Source organism: Rhinolophus sinicus, chromosome 1 (genome assembly GCF_057876585.1).
Source record: "Rhinolophus sinicus isolate RSI-liver-muscle chromosome 1, RSI-T2T, whole genome shotgun sequence".
NCBI lineage: Eukaryota > Metazoa > Chordata > Mammalia > Chiroptera > Rhinolophidae > Rhinolophus > Rhinolophus sinicus.
In genome coordinates, this window is record NC_142501.1 from 214,593,486 (window position 1) to 214,607,098 (window position 13,613).

At 60.1% G+C, this 13,613-nt stretch overlaps 1 protein-coding gene across 10 annotated transcripts in view; it reads left to right on the forward strand.

Moving 5' to 3' along the window:
• Window positions 1–549: 549 nt before the first annotated feature.
• FAM53A (family with sequence similarity 53 member A) overlaps window positions 550–13,613 on the forward strand; it is a 38,316-nt gene continuing 25,252 nt past the window's right edge. For 4 of the 10 annotated variants that reach the window (XR_016019406.1, XR_012492242.2, XR_016019416.1 and 1 more), the window contains exons 1-2: window positions 552–1,489; window positions 12,306–12,533. Coding sequence is in view for 7 of the 10 variants with exons in the window: in XM_074320123.2 (XP_074176224.1) it covers window positions 12,456–12,533 (78 nt within the window). In the remaining 3 variants the exon portion in view is untranslated. Of the gene's footprint in view, window positions 1,490–4,892; window positions 5,016–9,645; window positions 9,914–12,305; window positions 12,534–13,613 lie in introns of those variants that run through there. The other 6 variants (XM_074320136.2, XM_074320159.2, XM_074320130.2 and 3 more) reach the window with 6 other exon arrangements.

A 13,613-nucleotide genomic window follows, 5' to 3' on the forward strand; every position in this document is an offset into this window, starting at 1 on the left:
CCTATTTGCTGTCTCACATTGACCGCGTCTTCTCTTGGTATTTCTTTGTAGAAAACCAGGCTTAGAATAAATGACAGTTTTAGTTCTTCTTTTCCAGCCCTTGTAACTTGTATTTGTTTCTTGTCTTACTGTGTTGGTGATGACCTATATAGCATGCTCTTAAATTTTTAAGAGCCAGAGACTTGCCCAAGGTCACGCAACGGGTCACGGGCAGTGCGGGGACGGCCAAGGGTGTGGGGACCCCGGTGTCCGGGGGTGAGGAACCCGAACGATCGGGCTGCTGGCGGGACCAAGACCTTCGCAACGGCCGGAGCCACCCGCCTTCCCTGCCAAACACCCCCTCCCGCCTCCTCAGGTTGCCGCCGCCGCCGCCGCCCGCCGCCCGCCTTCGCGGCCCGGGGACTATACGCCCGGCGCACGACCACTTCGGCGCAGGCCCCGCCCCCCCACGGACAGCCCCGTCCCCGCCGCATCAGGTCCCGCCCCCCAGACGCAGCTCCTCCCCTTGGTCGACGCAGCCTTCGTCCCCTTGCGCGCAGCGCGGCTGAGGAGCGCAGGGGCGGTGGGGTGCGGGTGGGCGGTGGCCGCGGGCGAGCGGCCAATGAGCGCGGCCGGAGGGGGCGGGGCCGCGCGGTGCGCTCCCCCGCGCCTGAGGCGCGTCGGCCGTTGCGGGAGGAGCGCAGCCTGCGGGGCTGGCGTCTTCGTTGCTCCGCGGTGTCGGCCGTGGCCGCCGCCGCTCGGCCGCGCTCAGGTACCGGCTCCCCGTTGGCCCGCGAGGCGGCGGCCGGGTGCGTGCCTCCCCCGTGCGCGCGCGCCCCTCGGGTCCGTGCGTGCGCGCCCCCGTCGCGGGGCCGCGCGTGAACTTGGGTCGGACGGTCGCGCTTCTGTCGGCGCGCCGAGCCCGGCCCGCACGGCCCGATGCTTTTCCACCCACCTCGGTGCCGCACGTTTTCGCCGCTGGACCCTGAGAGCGCGGCGGGCGAGTCGCTGAGGGCGCGGGGTCCCCGGGGCTCGAGACCCGGTGTGGGACTCCCGCCACGCACAAGGCTCCTCGGACTGGCCCCGGCACCGCCGCGCCCCGAGACCCCCGCGCACGTCGGGACCCCACGTGTACGCCGGGCCCCCGCGCACCCTCTGGCTGTAAGGGGCAGCGCCGGGGCCGCGCTGCCACTTGTTGAACCGACGTGGGTATCGCCTGTTCGAGCCGTTGTCATTCCTGGGTCTCCTGTGATTGTCATTTTGTAGCGAGAGAGAAGCAGCAGGTTTGACGTGACAAACTGCGTTAAGGGAGCCCCAAAGGTGGACCGACCGACGTGGGGAGGCCAGGACCTCCCCGCGACCTGTGCACGGCGACTTGGAAGTGGTTTCGCGAGCAGCCTTCTCTGCGTGGACTGCACGGCGGAAGTGTCTCCCACTTCTCCTGTGGATGGAGAGAGAAAGGCGCGCGCGGCGGGTCGGGTGTACTGTTTCTACTTCATGTCCCCTTCGTGTAAGTGCACTGGCAGAGCTGAAATTCATTACTCAGTCTGTGTTAAGTGGACGCGGGTTTTTGCATTGCATCGTGGCGCGTACCTTTTTTTTGAGGCTGAGCTTCCGGAACTTTAACATACTTAAAAAAACCAAACAAACCCTGAAATCAACTCATCACTTACTTGAGTTTAAGTTGATCTCTCTGCACTGAGAACTTTTTAAGACGGGTTAGACCTCAGAATGTACTTCAGTTTCACAATGTTTAAGAAATTTAACTTGAACGTATAGAGTCTGTTTTTTCAAACAAGTCAGCTGTCACCTCACTGTCTCTTGGGATCACAGGTCCGGGCAGAAAAGCACAGCCTCTTGCTCTGATGGTAGAAGGTGGGGAAACACTGTGTGGTGACTGTTTTGAAATCCTTGGCTACAACTCTGAAATTGAAATTGAAATGGAAATTGTTTGGAAACAATGGCTTTTCTTTAACTTGGGGTAGTTAGTGCAGGAATTCCAGACAGTTCTTGCCTTGAGGTCTTCATTTCCTTTCTCCCCTCAGGAATTTCCCAGGGGTGGCCCATTTCCCCCTGAGTCCTCTCTGTGCTGTGGGCGGCGGTGGTGGCGGCAGCCCTGGGCCTTTCCTGTGGCTCCATAGATGACTCCTGTGTTCCCCTTGATGTCTGTGAACTGAGAACATGGATCTGGAGCTCTGTGCTCCTGTGCACTCTGTGATGCCACTTTGCAGGTCACACTGCCAGGTGGCATGTGTGGTGTGAACGGGAACCATCGTAATGGCTCTGCCCTGTGATGGGTTCTTATGTTTTCTTGACTTACGTTGGATTTAGGGGCTGCAGGAAAGACAGCAGTCCTTGTTGCTACTGGAAATAGGTAACGGAGAGAAGGCCAGAGTTCCTGTTTTTTCTTTAAGGGGAGGTACTGGGCCCTTGCCCAGTTATGGAGGCATGTGCTTTTGTGCACCGGGAACAGGTGCACGGAGAGACTCACCTGCTCTTACTGGCAGATAGAAGAACCAGGAGAACAGTTAGGTATCGTTCACAGGTGCATTGCAAACATTTGGGGAAAAAAACTGAAAAACACCCCAAATTTTCATGTAAACTCTTACAGCTTTTTGTGCAGCAATATTTCTTAAAGGAAAATTGACATTCACAATCTTTGAAGCATTTGTTATCTAAACATGTGTGCCAGGAACCCGGGCATTTTCACGCGTGTTACTTAATTTGATTCCCTGTGGCCTCCTGTAGTGGGTGGTGCTTTCCCATTTCAGTCAAGAAAATGCAGGCCCAGAGAGGTGAAGTCACTTGCCTGGGAGAGCCCAGCCAGTGAGCAGGGCAGCTGGAGTCTGAGCCTGGGTTTTCTGTCCCGCCTGTCCGAGCCCACCTGTGGCCTTTCTCTCAGTGAAATTACTTGCCGCACCTTTTCTTTTTCATTGTGGTTCAGTCTCCATTTTAAGATGTGAGTTTCTTCTGCTTTGTTGACTTGCACAGGTAACATTTCAAACGTGATTTCTGTGCACCCTTAAACTGAGTATCCTGCTGTCCAAACCTTCTAGTTGTGGGTTTTAATAGCAGGTTGTGGGCTAGTTAGGATAGGCGATTTTTGTCTTCTTCTTTTGAAGTCCTCGAAAAGGACTTCAGCCGTCTGGCACACATATCAGTGGCACCGGCTTTGTGGCACGGTCCAGGGCTTTGCCTACACATTTCTGGAGATCCTGACTGTGGCACCTAAGTGTGACCTGGTAAAGAGGTGCTGAGCCTTGCAAATGGAGTGGCACCCCGGGCCTTACCAGATGACAGTAGTCTAGTGATTTGGGTAGTTTGCTGTGACTGCCTGCTTAGCTTGTGTTGCGTGTGGGGACATGGCCTCGTCCCTTTCCTTCCCAGCCTTCGTGTGAGGCAGGAGTCATAGTAATGACTGGTTCCAACAGCGAGAGAGGTGCGTTTGGCTCCATTTGCCTTTTTAAGTGTCACTGCTGTGGTTACTATGGCAACATAAGTTATCTTCAAAATTGTGGCTTCACACAACATAAATCATTTATCACTGCTCATGGTTTCAGGGGTCCAGAATTCTGGGGCAGCTCGGCTGGCAATCTTTGCTGGGGGTCTTGTGCAGACTGGTCAGATGGGGGCTGGGCCGGAGGGCCCCCTCTCGGGCATTCTTGCACCGTGCCTGGCACCTAGGCTGGGAAGTCCTGAACAGTGGGGGGCTCCCGACGTCTCCCCACGTGGTCTCCCAGCATGGGGGCTTCAGGGTGTGTCCCGAAAGAGAGCCAGGTGGTTGTAGTGCTTGTTCGCTGCAGTCTGGAAGTCGCTGAGCCTCTGTCATGCTCACGGGGCAGTTATAGCCCGCCTTTCGTGGGAGCAGTGCCAAAGGATCTACAGTCATGTGCTGAAAGCACTACATTCACGGCTGCTGGTTAATAACTAACGTCCAGCTGGATTCTAAATTACTGTGCACGTGCTGTTGGAGAGGAAACTGCGCAGAAGGAAAGGTCCGAGGACAGAGTCCGGTGCTCCTGAGTCGGCTGTGTGGTTGGACGCTGCACGGAGCACCCCCTCCAGCCATGCTGGCCGACTCCACTGCTGTCTGCTACAAACCCCCACCCTGGGAGCCTGCTGCCCTCGTGCTGGCCTTCCCGTCTGTTACTGGGAAAGGTCGTTGACCACGTGCTCCACGTCAGGCTCTGGGCACAGCAGACTAAGTAGGTGCTTAACAGTCGTTCTCCCCACTTCGTGCTTCAGAAGCCAGTGTGGAGGAGTGCCAGCAGGTAGACCAGGGCCTCGGCTTGAACTTGGCGTCAGAGCTGCAGCCACTGGAGGGTCCGGGTCAAGTGCCCGCCCAGCCTCTGCCTGGGGCTCGGGAGGTGGAGTACAGCTGCCACTTCCAGGGGGTTTTCTGCAGCCTGGTTGTCCATGCACATGTACCTATTCTGCGAGTCCTCGCTGGCCTCTGCCGTGTGTCAGGCGGCCCACTGCTGGAGATGCACGGGTGACGCACAGCGGTGCGGCACCGTGGACGGTATATGCTCTCTCTGTGTGACGTATCAGCTGTCAGGCTGGCAGAGACCAGAACCAGCAGAGGGAACATGGTACTGCCAGGACGAAGGAGTCGTTAGCATGAAAAGCCTTGTGGCAGGTTACAGAGCCTCAGACAGGCTCCCACAGGAGCGTTCAGAGCCGGCACCCTTGGCCGTTAAGCACACAGGGGCAGACAGGAACGTGTCATTGGAAGGCCTGGAACATGAAGACAACGGCTGACCCTGGAAGATTGCCAGCAACAGGAAGCATGGCAGAGACTGGAGGTTGGAGCCAGTCCAGGAGGGCAGCACGCGACCCGTGACCGTTCCAGGGACAGACCGTGCAAGGTGGGCCTGGACGCCTGGGTATCCAGATGGAAGGGCTGTGTCCCAAGGCCTGTGCGCATTTCCTAACACTGGGAGGGAGAAGAACCTAAAAGCCTGGCCAGCGTCCGGCAGAAGGGACGTGGGTGTCCCCCACCCACCTGCCTAGGCACCCTCTTAGGAAGTGGCAAGGTGAGGGCGCGGGTGAGTCCCAGGGCCCAGCTGGACAGCAATACCTCGACCCGAGCAGACGCTGGGGGGCCGGTTGCAGAAGGCCCGAAGGGTGCCTGATGTCTTTGACCAAACGAAGCTTGTCGAGTTTTATAATTTGGGGGATTTGGGGGGAAGAATTTATAATGGGGTGAAAGTTTGCACATGAGAAAAAGGAGTGGATTACTAACTGTGGAACAGAGGACAGTGCGGCTTAGCTGGGAACACTGTGTAGTGACGTAACAGTGTCAGTGATGATGTAACGAAGCTCCTACAGGACTTTTGGGGGGTTTGGAGGTGGGGAAGTTGGGGCGCACTCGTGAGATCCAAGCCCTGGTGTCCCTCTAAGTCCGTAGGTGGACTTGTCAGGGAGTAGCTGTGCTTGTCACCAGGAGCTGTGGACGTAAACAAGCACCCGAGTGCAGTGCTGAGGGTGAGGTGCCCCCTGGGAGAGCTCTGTGGTGACAAGCACAACAGCACCAGTTCAGACCGTGTGCGTGGCCGTGGCCTGTTCCGGGCTACACTGTGTCCCTGGAAACCCCTAAGCTGAGGTCCGCTCCTAGGTCCTAGCTCAGACGGCGATCTTTCCTGGAAACAGCGTCCCTGCAGATGGAATTAGTTAGAACGGTGTCGTATTGGGGGGTGGGGGGCCTAACTGAAAATAATTGGTGTCATTAGAAAAGGGGAAATTTGTACACAGACATGGGGAGAGGGATCTGGGAAGGTGACGAGTGACGCTGCCACACGCCTAGGAACTGCCCGAAGCCACCAGGACAGATTCTCGCCAGAGTCTCCGAAGGGCGCTGGCCCGCCCGCCATGGTCTGACTCAGACCCCACTCCAGTCTGGCACCGTGAGTCCCTGCTGCTCTCAGCCCCAGGACACTCCGATGTGGCTTTGTAGATGGGGTGCTGACTGTTAATACTGGGAATGAAGAAACAGCAGCAGAACTCATTGTGTTGCCTTTTTGGAGGGAGGGTTCCTGGAGCCACCAGCCAGCAGACTCCTGTTGCGTCCACCTCGTGGGCCAGCCCTCAACGACGGTGAGCCCCCAGCGCAGTTTGTGGAGCGCCTACTGTGTGCCTGGTACTCCTGGGGCCACAGGGCACCTGGGTGTGGGAGAAGACAGGTGGGAAGGCCTGGGCCCAGCTCTGAACTGCGGACTTCGTCCCACGGCTGTGGAGGGGGTTTTGGGGTGGCAGCTCCGGTTACTTTCTGTGGAGGCTGGGGTGAGGAGTGCCTAGCAGATGGGAAGGGGCAGCTTGGGCCACTGCAGACATCCAGGCTTGCAACACAGGGTCTGAGTCGGGCACAGTAGTGGAGCCTCGGCAGAGAAGGACCATGTGAAGGTGGCAGCTGAGCCCCTGGTTAGGTCGCAGAGAATGACCTGTGCCTTTAGAGGTGAGGCCAGTGGTCTGGATTTCCTGTTGTGGGGAACGTGGAGATGAGTCTGTTCGCGTACTTCCTCTGGTGTGGGTTCACTGGACTCGCAGAAGAAGGCGTCCCTGGGCTCATGCGACGCTCTGGTTTGTGTGTGTGGGGTCACCAAAGGCCACTTCTAATGCATGAGCTGTGGGGGGTCAGAGGTCAGCTGTGCATCCAGAGGCTCCGGTCCCCAGCGTCACCCACGTCTTTTGCCGTGTGCAGCCCTCAGTCCCCACCTCTTGGTTGGTCGGCAAGGCTGGGTAGTTCTCTTATCTGGCCCCATCGTCCAGCCTGGCCTCTGTGTCCACCTGGCACCAGAGTTCTGGCTTTGCCCTTCTTCTGGCTCCCCCTGCTCAGCTTTCAGTCCTGGCTTTACTGTCACCACCTCAGAGGGGCTTCAGGCTGCCCGCCGGCTGCCGATGGGGTCCTTCTTGCTTCCTCCAGGCACCTGCCTCCCGCTGGCTTTGTTTTATTTGACGAGAGCACGCACTCCCTCAGGGCCCAGACGCTGTCCTGAGCTGCCCCACACAGGCTCATGGCTAACTGGAGCCAGGGTGCCCTGTGCATGATGCTGTGTGACCATGACCGTCCCTCCCGATGGTGCAGTTTCTTTAAAAGCATTGTGGATTGAATTGTGTCCCCCAAAAAGACTTTCAAGTCGGAGCCCTCAGGACTTGGAGAGGCCCCCAGAGGGAATCCATGTGCCGACACCTTGATTAACTTCTGGTCTCCAGAACTGGTGACAGATTGGTGTGTTTCAGGCCCCCGAGTGTGGTACTGTGATGGCAGCCACCTGAAGCTAGAGCACGGGGACTTAGATGTATATGTTAGTAACACCCCAGCAACACGCATCCTTCTCTTCGGAGAAGGTTAAGGTGTCACACACTTGGGTCCCTTCTCCCCTGCCCAGCGCTCCATCCCCATGTCCTCGGCTTGCTGCGTGCTGCCTGGTGGAGCCCCCACTGTGCTTTTCCTGCGTGCACACTGAGCACACTCTGTTTTACTTTTTGAAACTCCATGACTTGTGACAGAGGATGACCGCTGCGCTCTGGACTCAGCCGAGCCCCCACGTAGAGGGACGTAGGTCCCCAGCGTTCACACCTGACGGAGCCACATTCAAAGGTCACATCAGGAGAGCACATGATGTGTCCCGACGCTGGTCTCTGATCCCGGTGCTCATGCAGGTGTCGGGAACGGTCCCCTCAAGTCCTTTCTCTGACCCAGGATCGGGGCTGCATCCGGCTGGGGCTGTAGTGCCTGGCTCTTGTCCTTCGTGACCTTGGCACCGCTGAAGGAGGCGGACCAGCTGTTTGTACAACTCACCTCCCTGGGTTCGTCAGGTGTGTCCTCACGAGTACACTCAGGTCCTGCTCTCCTGGCAGGAATGGGGCGCAGGTGATATGTGTCCTGCCCAGCACGGCTCCCCGTGTCCGCTTGGCCTCTGACCTGCTGAGTGCGCTTTGATCGCTGGCTTGAGCTGGTGTCCGCCAGGTCTGTAAAATGATTGTGGTCCTTGGTAATTAGCTGTGTCTCGTAGGGAGGCAGATGCTTGAGACTGTAAATACCCTGTTTCTCATCGTACTTTCACCCCCCGACTCTTAGCATTTATTCATAATTCTCACCTGAACCGTTCGTTATGGGGCATTTGTCAAACGGTGACATAAAAAAATCCCATCATTCCATCTACATTTCTCAGCCGGCATTCTACCAAAAGGAAGACCTCCCCCTCCCTGTTACGTATTTTTCAATTATTTACGTCAGGGTGAACTCATGGAGTGTCAGTTCTTCCTGTGGAGTCTAGCCCGCCCTCATTATGGACTGGCTGCGTGGGAGCACCTTCACCATTCCCTGGGGGACATGCTCCAGCCATGTCTCGTCCTGCCCTGCCCCAGCCTGGAAATCAGCCGTCTCTCCAAGGCCTGTGCGGCCTAGGAAAATACTAGTTATTTTATTATTTTTCAAGTTTTGCTGTGGCTGCCCTAACTTGTGTGGTTATACGTGCTGTGTGCCAGTAGGAGGCTCTGATGGGCACTCGAGACACTGCGAGGGGTGGGCACAGGGCAGAGCTGCCCCTTCATCCTGCATTAGAGGGCAGTGCCATGGCCTCTGCCCTCCGTCCTGGGCTGGTGGAATAGCAACAGAGGTGGCACCTGTGGCACGTCAGGCTGAAGGGGCATTCCCATGAGGGAGGTGCTAAGTTAGGGCTCGGGGTGAATGTATGTGGAATGGCAGTGAGAATTGGCCAAGTGGCAGATGCCATTCTGTGGCTCGCCTGCTCCTGCCCCGGTGACTACCAGCGGTGCAGTTGTTGTGTGGCTGGCTCGGGTTCTGAAGGTTCCTCTGGGGAGGTGGCTGGTCCTAGCCCACTGTACTCCTCTCTGGGCCTCGGGGTCCCCAGCTGTGCTGGAAGCGATGGCCATCCCTACCTTGTGAGCGCGGAGCTGCCAGATGCTAGAGACCTAGTGGTAAGGCCCTGCGATGCAGGTGAGTAAACGTGAGCAGGGCTGACGTGCACCCCTCCTGGCCTGGAATAAGCCCAAGGGTAGCTCATGGCATCTGGGTTCCCTCGGCTCAGCGAGCCCCGTGCCCTGCTCCTGCGGCAGCCTCAGCTGTGCCCATGTTTGCTGCAGTGCCTGCATCCCCGAGAAGCTGGCCCCGGGCCCAGGGTTTAAAGCCACTTTGAGGTTGTCAGTTGACCTGTCGAGAGTGTGTGCACGTGTGTTTAAGAACAAAGGTGGGTGTGTAGTTCTGTTGACATGTCAGCCTTTCTGGAAATGTCCCATGGTTTTCTCCGGACTCCAGTTGGTACACGTTGCTAACAGGTCTCCCAGACACTGCTCCTTGCGTCTGGCAGCCGCTTTGCCACCTGCGCCACTCCTGCCACGATGGCTTGTGCTGCTCGGGCACACTGAGGTCTGGGCGCCTGCCCCAGAGGCGTTTTGAGGTGGGGCCTGGGCGCCCGCCTGCTGGGCCCAGCCTCCGGGAAGGGGGAACCCTGAGGCCTGGGGGCAGTTAGGAAGCCAAACTCAGGAGGTGCTGGTGGTTCCTCTCTGCTCTCGTGTTTTAATTCTAAGAACTCATGTCTTTTCCCCTAAATGTTCCTTTTCAAGGGTATCCCGGTCTGTTGTGCACAGGGTGCCTTTTCCCTCTGAGCGGAGGTCTCGTCCTCTCCCGTATGTTTTCTCCAGGTCACTGGCCATTCTGTGGCTCTGTCCCTCTGGCTTCTGTCTGGCTCCCTTGGCAGCTGCTCACGCTCAGCAGTAGGGACACCAAGAAAGGTTGGCGACTGGCTGTGCTGACTGCACACAGACTGGGGGCCCTCTCCCGTGGGCCTGGTGTGGCACTGGCCCCTCCCTGCCCCCTCCCAGGAGCTTCAGTTGGAGGACAGGGCGCTTGCCCAACTGGATGGAGTGGGGGAGGGGCGCCTAACTGCTTTGAGCGGCGGTCCGCGGTCAGGTGGGCATTGGGGTGGCGGTCAGGTGGGCATTGGGGTGGCGGTCAGGTGGGCATTGGGGTGGCGGTCAGGTGGGCATTGGGGTGGCGGTCCGCAGTCAGGTGGGCGTTGGGGCAGCCATCAGGTGGGCATTGGGGTGGCGGTCAGCGGTCAGGTGGGCACTGGGGTGGCGGTCAGCGGTCAGGTGGGCACTGGGGTGGTGGTTAGCAGTCAGGTGGGCACTGGGGTGGCGGTCAGCGGTCAGGTGGGCACTGGGGTGGCGGTCAGTGGTCAGGTGGGCACTGGGGTGGCGGTCAGCGGTCAGGTGGGCATTGGGGTGGCGGTCAGCAGTCAGGTGGGCGTTGGGGCAGCCATCAGGTGGGCATTGGGGTGGCGGTCAGCGGTCAGGTGGGCACTGGGGTGGCGGTCAGCGGTCAGGTGGGCACTGGGGTGGTGGTTAGCAGTCAGGTGGGCACTGGGGTGGTGGTCAGCGGTCAGGTGGGCACTGGGGTGGCAGTCAGCGGTCAGGTGGGCATTGGGGTGGCGGTCAGCGGTCAGGTGGGCCCTGGGGTGGCGGTCCGCGGTCAGGTGGGCATTGGGGTGGCGGTCAGCGGTCAGGTGGGCACTGGGGTGGCGGTCAGCGGTCAGGTGGGCATTGGGGTGGCGGTCCGCGGTCAGGTGGGCCCTGGGGTGGCGGTCCACGGTCAGGTGGGCACTGGGGTGGCGGTCCGCGGTCAGATGGGCCCTGGGGTGGCGGTCAGCGGTCAGGTGGGCATTGGGGTGGCGGTCCGCGGTCAGGTGGGCCCTGGGGTGGCGGTCTGCGGTCAGGTGGGCACTGGGGTGGTGGTTAGCAGTCAGGTGAGCACTGGGGTGGCGGTCCACGGTCAGGTGGGCATTGGGGTGGTGGTTAGCAGTCAGGTGGGCACTGGGGTGGCGGTCAGCGGTCAGGTGGGCACTGGGGTGGCGGTCAGTGGTCAGGTGGGCACTGGGGTGGCGGTCAGCGGTCAGGTGGGCATTGGGGTGGCGGTCAGCAGTCAGGTGGGCGTTGGGGCAGCCATCAGGTGGGCATTGGGGTGGCGGTCAGCGGTCAGGTGGGCACTGGGGTGGCGGTCAGCGGTCAGGTGGGCACTGGGGTGGTGGTTAGCAGTCAGGTGGGCACTGGGGTGGTGGTCAGCGGTCAGGTGGGCACTGGGGTGGCAGTCAGCGGTCAGGTGGGCATTGGGGTGGCGGTCAGCGGTCAGGTGGGCATTGGGGTGGCGGTCAGCGGTCAGGTGGGCCCTGGGGTGGCGGTCCGCGGTCAGGTGGGCATTGGGGTGGCGGTCAGCGGTCAGGTGGGCACTGGGGTGGCGGTCAGCGGTCAGGTGGGCATTGGGGTGGCGGTCCGCGGTCAGGTGGGCCCTGGGGTGGCGGTCCACGGTCAGGTGGGCACTGGGGTGGCGGTCCGCGGTCAGATGGGCCCTGGGGTGGCGGTCAGCGGTCAGGTGGGCATTGGGGTGGCGGTCCGCGGTCAGGTGGGCCCTGGGGTGGCGGTCTGCGGTCAGGTGGGCACTGGGGTGGTGGTTAGCAGTCAGGTGAGCACTGGGGTGGCGGTCCACGGTCAGGTGGGCATTGGGGTGGTGGTTAGCAGTCAGGTGGGCCCTGGGGTGGCGGTCCACGGTCAGGTGGGCATTGGGGTGGCGGTCAGCGGTCAGGTGGGCACTGGGGTGGTGGTTAGCAGTCAGGTGGGCACTGGGGTGGCGGTCAACGGTCAGGTGGGCACTGGGGTGGCGGTCAACGGTCAGGTGGGCACTGGGGTGGTGGTCCGCGGTCAGGTGGGCCCTGGGGTGGCGGTCCGCGGTCAGGTGGGCCCTGGGGTGGCGGTCCGCGGTCAGGTGGGCCCTGGGGTGGCGGTCCGCGGTCAGGTGGGCACTGGGGTGGCGGTCAGCGGTCAGGTGGGCCCTGGGGTGGCGGTCAGCGGTCAGGTGGGCACTGGGGTGGTGGTTAGCAGTCAAGCTGGCATTCTTGAGGTGGGCATTCTGATGGCGGTCAGTGGTCAGTGGCCAGCAGTCAGCCGTCAGGTCACAGGCAGGTTGTTTCTTGGGTTTCTGCACTGCTGGCTTAGCCTTGGCTTTGCAACAGCTTTCTGGCTTCCGGAGTGTTTCCACATCTCCTGCTTTCTTGTCTTTTCGGAGCTGGCGGGTGGCCGTCCTCGCTGCTTCATTGGGATTATGGGAGCAGTGGGCTGTCAGGTGTGTGTCAGCCGCCACCCTTCCACCGGAGCCCTGCTCTTACTATGTTTTCTGGGGCGACTCCTGCGGTGGTTGTAAGTGGCCTGTGTCAGGCCGAGGTGTCAGGTGCCCGTCGGTGCTCAGGTAGAGCAGGAACACTGGCCGTGGGGTTTCGCATGCAGTTACAGACGTCTTCTCTGTATCCCAGAACAGACACGAAGCTGGGAGGAGGAGCCTGGGAGAGGAAATGCAGCCGTGAGGATTAGCGCGGACCCTGCAGCCGCCCGGGCCCGCTGAGCCCCATGGTCCGGAACCGCAGGGGCCACTGGTGCGGAGCGAGGACTTCTGGCCCCTGACCATGGTCACGCTCATCACCGAGAAGCTGCAGAATCAGAGCCTGGACGACCTCGCCTGCAAGAGCTGTGGGGCCAACCCGGTAAGCAAGAGGCCACAGAGGCACTGCCCGAGCTGGCCGGGGACGTGTGGCCGAGGTCTGAGGGGACGTGGGGGCCGGTGTCCCAGGGAGGCGCCAGCACACACCCAGCGCCCAGAGCCGTCAGTGTCATGATGGGAGGTTTTCAGCATCATTAAAATGAGTGAACTTTTGACAGAAGTCTAACCGATACATAGAAGCGTGTGAATCCTAAGTGTGCACGAGCCTGTGATTCCCCCTCACCCCTCAGAGAGCCTGTCTCATCCGTCCCCATCGCTTAGTTTCGCCTGGGTTTGCACTTTGCCTAAGTGGAGCCATTTTCTATGGTCACGTTAACGTGAATTTCAGGACACCACCCCTGCCCTGGTTAGATTGTGGGTCCAGAAGGAAGTGGCTGAGTGTCTGGCCCCTGCGCACGTGGGGGGCCAAGCCCATGTGATCTCACCAAGACCAGCTGCTCAGAGCTGTTGTGTCTGCCCCAGCCCTTGGTGACAAGAGGGCGACGGGAGGCTGTGGAATCCAGGCCTTTGTACTGTGCCTGGCGTGTGGCCCAGGGCCTGAGGGCCAGCGCTGCAGGTTCTCCTTCCTGCGGAGGGGGAGGGCTGGGCGTGGGGTGGGCGTGCGCAGGAGCGTGGCTGGAGGTGGGGCTGCGTCTGCTGCCCAAAGGACTCGAGGGGCCTTTGCAGAGCGCTGCTCGTCCGGCCTGGCACTCGGAGCCTGCCCCGAGCGGCTTCCTGCGGCACACACACCATGCCCCAGCTCCCATCTTCGCCTCTGATCAAATGAAGAAGCATTTTTATGGAGACTTGAACCAAGACCAAAGATACAGCGCCACAGTACACGCGTCATCGGGTGGCCACATGCCCCTTAGACTGTCTCTGACAAGGACCCCACAGCCAGGTGCCTGGTGGTTTTTCCAGGAAGACGGGCTGAGAGTCGTGCCTGTGGAGTTCCTGGGGAGACGCCTGCATGGGCTTACGTTCTCAGCTCTCAGCTGGGCGTTCTTACCCCGGTTAGGGAACACACTGTCCCTCTGACAGAGAGAAGGTCGGTGGCCCTTTCTCAGCCGGCCCAGCCAGAGCA